Source organism: Acomys russatus, chromosome 11 (genome assembly GCF_903995435.1).
Source record: "Acomys russatus chromosome 11, mAcoRus1.1, whole genome shotgun sequence".
NCBI classification, from domain to species: domain Eukaryota; kingdom Metazoa; phylum Chordata; class Mammalia; order Rodentia; family Muridae; genus Acomys; species Acomys russatus.
Window position 1 is genome coordinate 16,423,921 of NC_067147.1, and position 13,169 is coordinate 16,437,089.

Here is a 13,169-nt window from a genome sequence, read left to right on the forward strand (position 1 = left end):
GCTCTTGGGCTGGTTCACTGACCTCCACTTGTGAGGTCAGTGAAGTTGCCCTGGAGAAGGACAGAAAAGCAGGGGGCAGAGAGAGAAAGTGGGCAGGCAGAGAGGAGGCGGGAGAGGAAAAGCAGAGGGGGCAGAGAGAGAAAGTGGGCAGGCAGAGAGGAGGTGGGAGAGGAAAAGCAGAGGGGGCAGGGGACCAAAATGTCTGGATTTTCCAGAGAAGCCCAGCCCGTGGGCTGAAAGTTCAGGGTAGAGAGTGGTATGCCATCCATGCCCTGTAACAGGTGGGGACTGAGGGATGCTGAGAAAACCTAGGGGCCTGGTCTGCTTTGGTATGTAAATTAGGTACCTTAGCCACTTGTGCTAATCTGAATCCCAATACTTGTGTTTTGTTTTTAATAATAGACATTACATCCTACACAACTGGGTACATATAAAACAGTCACAAAGATCATCTCTCAAGCTTGCTGATAATAGTAGTAGCTATTAAAATTTTTATTTATCTATCTAAAAATTTCCCTCTCTGAGTTGGTATAACAAGCATCATAAAGGACAATACTAACAGATATGGCAAAGACTTTTAAAATAAATCCTTGAGTCAAACATGATCTAAAAACAGAGATGAGTAACAAGCAAAGGCTCTGGTTTACAGAAGTATATTTATTTTAAAAAATTAGAAAGGATGACAAAGTTGACATTCTGCATTACCCACTTTAATAATTGATTCAGGCAAGGACAATCCATTGCCAGCATGAATGCTGGGAAAGAGGGTAATAATATAGTATAAAGTTCCTATGCTACAGATCAGTTACCAACTGAAAAGGGGGAAATGCACCCTTGCGGTGTACCAGTCACCATTTCAAACGGGATCACAGGATCATGAGCACCAATAACAGTGGCACAGGCTGGGAAAGTTCTGATGGGAGGCTATGTGCAATGCTGAGGCCAGCGCTTTGCCAATTTCCAAGTAGATTTTTTTTTCCTTAGAAGCCTTTAGACACCTATGACTTTCAAGTGTGAGGCCAGCTTAGGCTAGAGTGAGCTCCTGTCACTCTAAGCATAAATTTACAAAGTATTTAACTAAAGCTGGACATGAAACACCTTGCTATGGCAGCCCACAGCTGGAGACAGGACGATTGCCTGTTGCAGGTTGTTGTCTAGGTTATCAAAGAACAAGACAAACACATTCATTGGAATCTAATCATTAAAAAAAAAAATCAGAAAAACATTTTAGCAGACAATTTGTCTGAGTGCTTCAAAAGTTAATGTCATTGGAAAAAACATAACCACTTCATTCCATGTTAACGACAACCAAAAGAAAAGATTAAATCAACTATAGTTGATAGACCCTCAGGGAGAAAGGAATAAATTGTATTTTGAGGTCTCTGGACAACTAAACTTAACTTTTATATTAAGTTATATTTGTGAATTAATGTTAATTTACTTAGACATTACAGAAGTCAACTGATAACATAAGAATTCATTTTAAGTATTTTGGGTAGTCTTATAGTAAACCTTATTTATGCAACTTAATTTAAATTTTTTCAATTGAAAGATGTATACAGGTGTGCACGTGTGTGCACATGTGTGTGTGTATAGAATGAATAATAATAAAGATAATCCAGGTGATAAAATATTAATAAAAGTCATATAGCAGTTCTTTATAGTATCACTTTAATTGTTTTATTTTTGTGGGTTTTTTTAATTGTTTTATTTTTGAATATAAACGCTATTCCTTAAAAATGAAGACAGCTCAAACTATACAAGGAATCAAAAGAGGAGTTACCACAAACTCTACTCAATGTAATATAAAATGCCACTTTATTTTTATCTTGTTTTTTTGTTAAGGAAGCTCACAGCTAAAAGTTATCAATACATATTGATTGTGTAAGGCCTTACTCGGCTGTACAACTTTAAACCCAAACATAAACAAGAGCACCAGCAATGGATGATGGGAAACTGAGAGAGGAAGAATTCCAAAGTGGGAAAAAAGGCATCTCACAGAGGAGAGAGGAGGCAAGGTTCACAGGGAAAATGGTACTGAAAACAATAGAAATCAGAAAGGGATGAGTGCACTAACTCAACGACAGTGTCAAGAAACCTTTAGCTCAGCTGTTAGAACGGAATAGGTATAGTTTTACTAAGGCAAGTAAAAGAAACAAAAACTCCGGGCATTATTCTAAAGGTTTTGTAGATAGTAATGGTGGGAGACTTCAACATCCCACTCTCACCAATGGACGGACCATTGAGACAGACACTAAATGGGAAATAGGGAAACAAATAGATGTCATGAGTCAAATGGATCTAACAGATCTCTACAGAACAGTTTACCTTCTGATCAACATCTCACAGAACTATCTCCAAAACTGACCACATGCTTTGTCACAAAGCAAACCTCAACAGATACAAGAAGATTGAAATAACCCCTTGCATCTTATTGGACCACCATGGATTAAAGCTGGAACTCCACAACAACAGAAACAACAGAAAGCCTGCAAACTCACGGAAACTGAACAACTCCTTACTCAGTGACCACTGGGTCAGGGATGAAATAAAGAAAGAAATTAAAGACTTTCTATAATTCAATGAAAATGAAGGCACAACGTACACAAGCTTATGGAACACAATGAAAGCAGTCCTGAGAGGAAAGTTCCTAGCACTAAGTGCCTTCATTGAGAATTTGGAGAGATCCCACACCAGCAACTTAACATCACACCTGAAAGCTCTAGAACAAAAAGAAGCAAATACACAAAAGAGGAGTAGATGACAGGAAATCATCAAACTCAGTGCTGAAATTTAAAAAAAAAAATTTAGAAATAGAACTGGTTCTTAGAAAAAAATCAACAAAATAGACAAATACATAACTAAACTAAATTAAAGGCAGAAGAAGAGTATCCAAATTAACAAAACCAGAAATGAAAAGGGGGAAGTAACAACAGACACTGAGGAAATTTTTTTTAAAAATTAAGTCTTACTTCAAAAGCCTGCATTTCACAAAATTGGAAAAATCTAAAGGAAATGGATAATTTTCTTGATAGATTTCACTTACCAAAGTTAAATCAAGATCAAGGCAAACTGTTTAAACAGTCCTATAACCCTTAAGGAAATAGGTTTCTGTTTGGGGTATTCGATCCACTATATGCAGTAATTTGGTTGGATAAACTTAGATTTTTTTTTTTCTTTCTTTGGAGTGGGTAGCTGTGAGAAATAAAGAAGAAAGGAACAGAAAAGGAAAACAAGGGGAAAAAACGGAACCAAAAATGCCAAGGAAGTGAGATTTTCAATATTTCTTTAAATACTAGGTATGTAGGGGAGAAGGAGTCGTTGAGGGAGAAGAAGGAACATAAAATTGCAGTCCTGCTAACCACTGAGTGAAGAAGCGCAGAAGTGAGGAGAGTTAAAACAATCAAGGTAAAATTAGGTCAAATTGTAGTGAGAAACAAGCCCCATGTTTTCATTGGGTTATAATAACAAAAGTGATTCTTTCTCTAGAGCTGGACCAGCTGCCCCAGCCCTGCGGGGTTCTAGTCTGCTCTATTCATTGCATTGTCTTCATTCTGGGATCATGGCCAAGATGAGACTCTAGATTTAGGCCAAGCTCAGGGTCAACCTTGCAATGACTGCAACTCTTGCATCCAGGCTTCCAGGGTCACGTGTCTCTGGGTGTCATAGACTCACAGAGCATGAGACCAAACCAGCATCAGTGGAGTAAAGCACATTCTCACACAGAAAGCCTTGCCAGTCACATGGTAAACAAGCTACAAACCAGAGGCATGATTTCGTTTCAGATGAGGAAGGGACCAGTTTGAGACGGCAGGGTTGTCTGCTGTAAGAACGGAAGTGAGCGGCAGCTCATAGTTATTCTCATTATAAACGGAAACTTGAGAAGTATCTGAATGCAGGATACAGTGAAGTCAGGGATATAGACAACATTGTGGACTGTAGTGGAGAAATGTAAAAATAACTAGTAAAAACAACAACAAAGCCAGGTGTTGGTGGCGCACGCCTTTAGTCCCAGCCCTTGGGAGGCAGAGGCAGTCCGATCGCTGTAAATTTAAGGCCAGCCTGGTACACAAAGTGATTCCAGGACAGTCAAGGCTACACAGAGAAACCCTGTCTTGAAAAACTAAAACCAACCAACCAACCAAACAAACAAACAAACCACCACCAGCAGCAACAAAAAATCTAGTGCATGAATTTAATCTCAGCAGTCTGGAGGTGGAGGCAGATAGATCTCTGTGAATTCAAGGCCCTGATCTACATAGTGAGTTTCCAGTCAACAAAGGTTACATAGTAAGACCCTGTCTAGACAAATAAGTAGTAATAAATGAATAAATAAATAAATAAATTGATCTCTTCAAATGTGTCTGTTTACCATTTTATTGTGGCGCATAATGCTGTCTTACGTAGAGTACCCTGCGTTCCCCAGATCTAAGCTGTGTGCTGGTTCAGTTTTCATCACTATGACAGAACACTTGCTGTAACTCAAAAGGAAGACACTTTTATTTTGGTTTACCGTTTCCAAGGTTGAGACAAGAGTTGCTTGGCTCCCTTGCTGTGGGACTGTTGTGAGGGTCAGCACCACGGCAGAAGGACTTGGACTGTGGGAACACGTACCTCATGGCAGTTAGGAAGCAGAAGACAGCTCAGAGCCGGAACAGGATGTGATGCAATGGTATGACCTCAGTGACATACTTTCTCCAGTTAGACTCTCCTCCAAAAGTTTTCCCGGGCATTCTCGAATACATCCACCAGCCAGTGACTAAGCCTTCAACCTTTGAGGCAGTGAAAGATGTTGGAAATTAATACAGATTTTGCAGCTTTCTTACTCCATTAACTCTGTTTCCTTTTCTAAGAGACAGTGCATTGAAGAGAAGACTCAGTGCTTAAGAGCACTTAACACTCTAGCAGAAGTTGATTCCCAGCATTCGCTTAGGAGTGTGCCGCTCACAACTACTTGTAACTCTAGCTACATGGCATCCAATGACTTATTCTGGTTTCTAAAGGTATTTTTATTCATGTGGCCATATCCACACATAGACATGTACAAACATATAATTGTAAAATATATATATATATTTTTTAAATTTAAACTATCCGAACAGTGGTCCCTAGAAAAATTTTTAAATGTATCTTTTGTTTCGTTGTTAATAATAATGATGATGATGATCATAAATATAATAAATAGATAATATTAAACAATAAGAATAAGGTTGTGTAAGCAGATCCAGTTTGGTTCAGAGTAGGGTTTTAATTACAGAGTAAATGCATCAAGTCCTAGTGACAAGAATTTTTCATTCAGCTGAGACATGGAGCCTGCTAAGACTGCAGAACCAGCTTGCCATCCATTTGTAGTATATTTTCCTCCTGCTTATTTTAAATTCTTACAACAAAGCCTGTTCTCCTTAAGCAGGTTTGGGTTGGTGCACTTGGTCGGACTGTCATATCAAAGAACTATAAAGTGGGTGGGATAAATAAGGACAAATGTAAGTTGGGAGTTGGGGGCTCTACAGGCTGGGTGCTAACATAGTCCAAGGCGGGGCTGCTGAAGGTTCTCTTTCTGCCTTATGGATATTCCCCCACCCCCACCCCCCCCCCCCCAGCAATGTCCTCCAGTGGCAAAAGACGAAATCCATCTCCCTTTTTCTTCCTGTCTGATACAGTCCCCTTATGGCTGCATGGTACCTTTATTACCTACTAAAGATCTGTTTCAGTAACATTTGGAATTTCATTTTCAATTCGTTTGTCTAGGAGGTATGCACTCAGCCCACCGCTGTTAGTTTCCACAGCTTCCAGCCAAAGTCCCCGAACCAAAATGGGTAGAATTCTACTTTGTCCAAAAGGCTTTCTCAACTACTCTAGCTTTCATCTACTTTTTTTTTTTTTTTTTACCTCTTGCTGACTTTTGTTTACTCTAACTTCTGCATATTAAGCTGCAGTCCTAAATGTACATTCTATACTATTAAAATGAAGTATATGTGCTTTGTAAAATTTACTCAAATGACAACACCAAAATAATGCCAAAGAAAATGAACCATCATAATAAAATTCAGTCACCTTTGCTTGCACATCTGCAGTGCATGCAATTTGCTAAGGTTTTGACATCACAATAAGAAATATAATGGACATGTTGAGCTCTCCTTCATGTTCCTGTCTCACTGGACCTCTAGGAAGCAGCAGATATGCATTCTGTCACCTCGGGTTACTGGCAGTTTCCGTAATCTCACATAAGTGAAACTGCACACTGCATGTCCTTTTCTTCATAATACTACATTGTGAGCCCATGATTCGTTTCTTGTTATTGCCCGCAGTATTTCACTGTGTGGGTAATCAGCATTGGTTGTTCTCTGTATTTTTACTTATTTATTCATTGATTTCTTGTGTGTGTGTGTGTATGCGTGTGTGTACATTCTTATGTATAAGGAGGCCTGAGGACAATCTTAAAAGTTCCTCAGATGTGGTTCCACTTAAGCATATTTTACTGAACACAAAGTACTTTTTATGTTTTATCAGTGTTCAGTGAAAATTTTCAATGTTTTATTATTTTTTTCTTCATTTAGTGTTGCCTTAAAGATAATCTAATCCAATGATTCTGCAATGTAGTGGCTACTAGAACCATCTGGAAAGATGTCAACATATGCCCTAGCCACACTCCAGCACAGTTATGGTAAAATCTTTCAGGGTAGGTCAGATAACATCTCTTTAAAACACTTTCCTAGAATTATTCCAGTGTCCAGTTGAGTTTGAGGTGCACTGAGGAATTTTAATCTCATGTGTAACTTGAACATTTTGGCTACAAGGCAGCTGGAGATGGGTAGAGGTTTTGCTCTGTGAATGCTTGATTGACTGCATTCCATTAAGCTCATCACTTCCTGGCTGCTGAAAGGGCTGCAGCTACTTTCCCATAAGCTGAGAACTGGTTGCTTGACCAGTTTTTCAACTCTCGGATGTTAGGTCTGATAAGGGAAGAAAGCTGAAATATTAATGTGGGTGTAAATTAAGACAGGAGGCTGCACACAGACGGTATATTTAGAGGAAGTAGAATTAGAAAAGCTGACAAGAATGCTGTATTCTAAGTTTGTGAAACCTACTGAAACTCCAGAAGGCCAGGGAGGTTGCTCAGTGATGGAGTGCTTATTTATAATGTTCAGTGTTCACGGCCTTGCATGCCTTTCCCAGTACACACACACACACACACACACACACACACACACACACACACACACACACACACACACACGCCCTTAGGCATACATGTGGAGAGAGAGGCAGAGGGAAAAGAGAGATAATTCTGAGTCTAACCCATAAAATAAAGCCACCAACAAAAGCATACACTTATACTACAGGGGAGAAAAAAGTGATTGTAGTTTTTATTTTTTATTTTTGTCATTATAATACTTCTCCCTTCCCTTTTATCCCTACAAACTTTCTCATAGACCCTTCTTGGTCTTTTTCAAATTTATGGCCTATATTTTTCATTTGTGCTTATTTCATGCAAGTATGTATTTATGTATGTATGTATGTATGTATGTATGTATGTATGTACATAGATATAGATAGATCATAGCTAGATAGATAAATATATGATAGATAAATAGGTAGATAGATAAGAAAGATAGAAAGATAGATAGATAGATAGATAGATAGATAGATAGATAGATTCCTAAATATAACCTGCTCAGTCTGCATAACGTTTTACTTCTGTGTATGTTTCCTGTCCTGACCATTTGGTGAGGGAGGGATGACCAACTGGTGTACTCTCCCTGAGGAAGGCTATTTCTCCCACTCCAGGCCTTCTTCAGTTGCCTATAGTTCTTGTGCATGGTTGAGGCCTCATGGGCTTTTCCCTCATTCACTTTGGCTTCCCCTTTGGTGTTATCCTTGGTTGGCTCATGTTTGGGTAGTCATGCTAGTGAGACTTTATGGGTGTAGCTTTTCACAGTGAATTAACAAAAATCTTCTTTTGGGTTTTGAGGATATAGTGCAAATGGGAGTTTCACCATCAGTGTTCAGTATAGCTCAGTATAGATTGACTCACCAATCCTCATTGGCCACCATGCTGGTAGCTTTCATAAGTAACATAGAGAGAAAGGCCAGTAGGTTTATACATTTTATAAATCACTTTGATACATTAAAACACAGTGTTGTGTGACTTATGGAAGGGAGACTGAACAAGTGTACACTCAGCCCAGAAGGGGCATGGATGACAAGCCAAAAACATGATGCCATTTAAATCTACTTCAGTTAACTTGTGAATTTAGTGGGGTTATTTACAAGAGGATAGGTAACCCAAAGGGATCTACGTGGATGGAAAGCCCACCCAGCATGAGTGATGACTCACCAAACTGCATTCTAGCAGATCTCTGCACAACTGTCAAGTTGCTGTTCCCCCCACAGCAGCTGCTGCTGGGTATATAACTCTAGGGGCGCTTCAGAATCGCCTACTTTTCAGTAGCTTCCTGAACCTCCTAAGTTTTGTTTACTCCCTGAATATCATGGACGCCCCTCTTCTCTGCCATGAGAAAACATTCCCATCTGGAGGTTACATAGCCGTCCATCCCACAGCAAACACCATCCCAGAGGAAATCTGCTGACTTGTGTTCCATGTTTCCCATTCATGGTCTTATATGCATTGATACATAATTTCCTCTCATTTAAAAAGGCAGGCGCTGTATAAGGGGTGTGTCTGCCTCATTCCTTAGCAAACTGTTTCCTCCAATTTCCATTCCACATTTTAATTTTTCATCTTATCCTGAGGCTAGAAAACCACTTTGAAGGGACAATCTTGTGACATACATACATTATATTTCCTTCAGACACAGACACCTCTGTGAGAATTCTTCCAATTTTTCCCGAAAAAGAAGGAACAATGTTCTGCTTGTTGCTTCAAAGGAGCAAAACGACCCTGGAATGTTTGACAATGTAATACACGCACACAGTGTCTGAACTCCCTTGCATGTCTACCTCTTGCCCATGTCTACCAACCTTTCTCAAGTTCATGACTTGTGTTTTTGACTTGTTTCTAAAATAAAATAAAATATATTATAATATGAACACATAATTTCACCTTTTCCTCTCCTGCCTCCAAAACATCCTGTATACCCTTGCATGCTTGCTTACAAATTCATGGCCTCTTTTCTCACTAACTGTTGCTGCATGCATATATGTATGTAACTATATGTTCCTAAATAAAACCTACTCCATCTATACACTGTTCAGTGTCTAGAGGTGGTCTGAGTTCCATGCCCATGGGTCAGTCCAGGCACTACTTGCTTCTGGCCAAGAATAGACCAACCTTGAGATCAAGGGTCCCAAGGTCACATTTCTCCATCATCGGTAGCTCACAGTGCTCAGGGTGAGGCCTGATTCCCAGGTGCTAGGCCACGAGGTGGGGGTGGGGGGTGGAATAGTTACAATTTAGCTCTTGTAGAATGAAATTGCTGGTATTAGATAGCAGTGGAGAATTGGGAACACCACAAGCCCATGGTGATACCAAAGGTAAGAGCAGAAATTCTCACAATGGTGGCCGTTTTGATAAACCAGACAACAAAACAGTATTTTAGAGTAAAACAAACAGCTATTACCAAGGAAGAACTAGAATTTACACATATGAATCTTTTCTCCTATTAGCTAATGTTCTCCATGAACTTCAGTCATAGAGTGTTGTGACATAGCCTCTGAGCATGGTGCCCACACACTTAGTCATATATGCACACAGAGGAACATAGGTATGCATGTATTATCTGTGGGATTAAAAGAGGAGAAGATGGCTGAATGGAGTGGAATCTACAGAGGCACAAGAACATAAGTTCTGAAGCACCTTTTAGAGATTTGTTCTTATTTGTTTCGGTTCTTTTCTAGAAGTTTGTTTCAAGTCAGAGCCGCTAGGCTTCTTTCTGAGATAATTGATAACAACCAAAATACAGAGAGCAGTGACCGATGTCCCCACATATCGCGGCATTCCAAAGGAAAAGCACAAACTAACTAAAATCGCTGTTCTCTAAGACCTTAACTGATCCAGCCTCACCCTGTGGTGGGCTTTCTGTAGCCCTGGAGTACAGTAAAGTAGGGGAGGATTTTAAGAGGACAGCAAATCTTGAAAAGCACACGGGAAGCTGAGGGCTTGAGGGGCAGGGGAGAGGTGGGGGATATTGCTAAGGAGTTCCGGGGCTACAGCATGAGGCCATTTCTCAAATGAATAAATATTCTTTTAGGAAGAATTTGATTAAATCAGATGCTTAAAAAACAAATTTTCACTGGGCAGTGGTGATGCAAGCCTTTAATGCAAACACTCTGGAGGCAGAGGTGGTCAGATCTCTGAGTGTGAGGCCTCGTCTACAGAGTACAGGACAGTCTGTGGTGCACGTTGAAACTCTGGTTTAAAAAAATAAAAATAAAGACCAAGGTTACAGGCGGGAGTGGTGCTCCATGTCTGTAATCCCAGCACTCAGGGAGACAGAGGCAGGTGGATCACAGTGAGTTTGCACCAAGCCTGGTCTCCAAAGTGAGTCCAGGGCAGCTAAGGCTACATAGAGAGAGCCCGTCTCAAAAACCCAAGCAACCAAACAACCAAACAAAAAACTAAGCTCATTGTTTCTCTCTGCTGGAACACGCACGGAAAGGAAATAAGGAATAGTGTTTTGAGAATTTGAGAAGGTCACAGTATGAGTGTCTCTCTTTTCAATTTTAGAGAAAAAGGATGAGTACGCAGGGAGATGCAGACCTTGGGGCTGGAGCCAAATACACCATAAAAGAATCACGGCTAAAGTCAAGGCCAGGAAATACAGGAAGTAGGACTGTGTTTGAGTGGGTGGAGAACCATGAGGGCTAAAGGTCTAAAAGAAGAGAGGAGGCCTGAACGGAATTCGCAATGATTATGGCCGCAGGCTGCTCCTCTGGTTTGTGACTCGCTCAGGCCACACCCAGTGCCTGAACCGACTTTGGTTTTTCTTAGCGTAGCTGGAGTTTTCCTGCGAGAACTGGAGAAACAAGGACTCATGGATGACTTCACCAGAATGGAGGCCCGGAGACCCCGGGGGTGCGCCGGGTGCTCTCCGCGCGGGGTGGGGTGTGGGCCACCCTTAGACTCCGGCGCCCCGAATCCGGCGCCGGCGAGGACGGATAGGGACCTATTACAACCAGGTGGGGACTTACGATCGCAGACTCGAGGGAATTTGGATTGCCAGTCCTGGGTCAGAGAGAAAGTACTCTTCCTTCTGCACCCTGAGAGGTGGTTGGGAACACAAGCGGACCCTGTTAACGCAGAGCTAGTAGACAGCGAAGGCCTTCCCGCGAGGATTGAAGACCACCGGGATTCCGAACCGGAACGCAAGCTTTCCCGCAGGCGCATTGCCACTGCCCCGGGATCCAAGCCCAGGGACCCCGAAGCCACACCCAGGTCCGTTTTGGTGCGGGTCGTGGATTACCAGGCGACGCAGGAGGTGCTGCGGACCGCGTGGACCAAGGGGCAAATGACCACGAGGACCGAGGAGCGCTCTGTGACCGCAGTCACCTTTCGCACCCCGAGGGAGTGACACAGCTTGTGGGGCACCGGGACCCCAGGCAAACCCGGATGTACCCGGTGTCGCTGAGGGAAGATAATTTTTCGCGCCAAGGACCTGATTCCTGCCACCTAGATCCTCTGGAGCCTGAGAAGTGTTGCAGGGCACTGGCTATGAGAAAATGCTTGAAGAACCAATTTTAAGCAGCCATAAGTGTCTCACAGTCATTAAAACGAAGAAAAGGCATTTTTACGTTCGCGGTACATGAGAGTTTAAAAGCTCAAAACCTTAGTCAGCTCACCTGTTGACTTTTTTTTTTTTTTTTTTTTTTAATGCAAGTGTCTCCTATTAGTTGTCTGCATTCGTCTTTCCTGTTGAACAGCCAAAAGCAGAAGAAACTTTGAGGTATGCTCTCCGGGATGTGTGTGGTGTGTGGAGTGGGTGCAGAGAGAGGCTTGCTTTGAAAGCCCTAAAGAACCCCCCCCCCCGCGCGCGCGCTTTTTTTTTTAATGGAAAAAAATAAAATGAACAGGAAGTGAAGCAAAAACGTTTCCAGGTAGTCTATACTGGTGTGACGTTTCCATTCCCATCCTTCATATTTCCATGTTAAGAAATGCCATTTAACAGGGCTTTATCCCAGAGGGCATCTTACTTAGTTTACTATGTAACAAGAAAAGTGGACATGCTGTGTGCAGTATATCACAAACGGCTGCATTCCTTTTTATCATCCATAGTTTTTAACGAATAAGATTTATAGTTAAGATTGGATTGACAATAGCTCTGCTGCTTTAAGTTTAGTTTTCTTTTTATTATCTTTAATTAGATGTATGTATAGGCAGATAGGCATGTAACCGTGGGTGCAGGTAGGTGCCTGGAAGCCAAAGACATGAGATCGAGATCCATTGGAGCTGGAGCTACAGGAAATCGAGGAGCTCAGTGTTGGGTACCAAGCTTGGTCCTCTGCAAGAGCAGTCTGCACTCTTGACCACTGAGCCCTCTCTCCAGTCTCTTTCCTGGTGGTAAAAATGGATGATCTAAGTCTGCCACATTTTTTTTTTTAAAGTGTATTCCCTTTGTCATCAGACAACATCATTTAAACTTTACTATTTTATTTGTGTGAGTGTTTTGCCTGCATGAACATCTATGTACCATTAGTCTTCCTGGCACTCTCAGAAATCACTATTGGATCCCCTGGAATTGAAATTAGAGATGGTTGTGAGCCACCCTATGGGTGCTGGGTATTGAACCTGGGTCCTCTGCAAGAGCAGGAAGTGCCCCACATCATTATTAAGGTTTTTAGTAATGGGATCTAGTTTGGAATTCCGTGGACCAAGCAAAGCACCTCCTCAAGAGAGGGGAGGGGCTGGGGTTGCCCCTGTGGGAGGAGTGTTTGGTAACAGACAGGTATGGAAGGAGTGGGGCTGTGCTTGGGGTGGGGGTGGGGGTGCGGTGAAGAATGAACAGCTCCCCTTGTCCTAGCTCTTTCAGGTGTCTTCAGTTAGAGCTTGAATGCTGTCATCTGTTCCTCCTCTTGTGTAGATCACCATCAAGTGGTTGCATGTGCTTACTAAGTAGACAAGGGGTGTGGTCATCTCCCTCCTAAAGATTTGTGGATAGCTTTTGGTGGGTCTTCCTTCTAGGGGTCCAAATATACCCCAGGAGGAGAATTAG

General features: G+C 41.7%; 1 protein-coding gene across 1 annotated transcript; it reads left to right on the top strand.

The window, feature by feature from the left end:
* Window positions 1-10,906: 10,906 nt before the first annotated feature.
* On the top strand, window positions 10,907-11,615 carry C11H6orf141 (chromosome 11 C6orf141 homolog). Its single transcript, XM_051152574.1, has one exon. It carries the CDS (start codon window positions 10,995-10,997, stop codon window positions 11,529-11,531), a length of 537 nt encoding a protein of 178 aa, XP_051008531.1. The 5' UTR covers window positions 10,907-10,994; the 3' UTR covers window positions 11,532-11,615.
* Window positions 11,616-13,169: the final 1,554 nt, after the last annotated feature.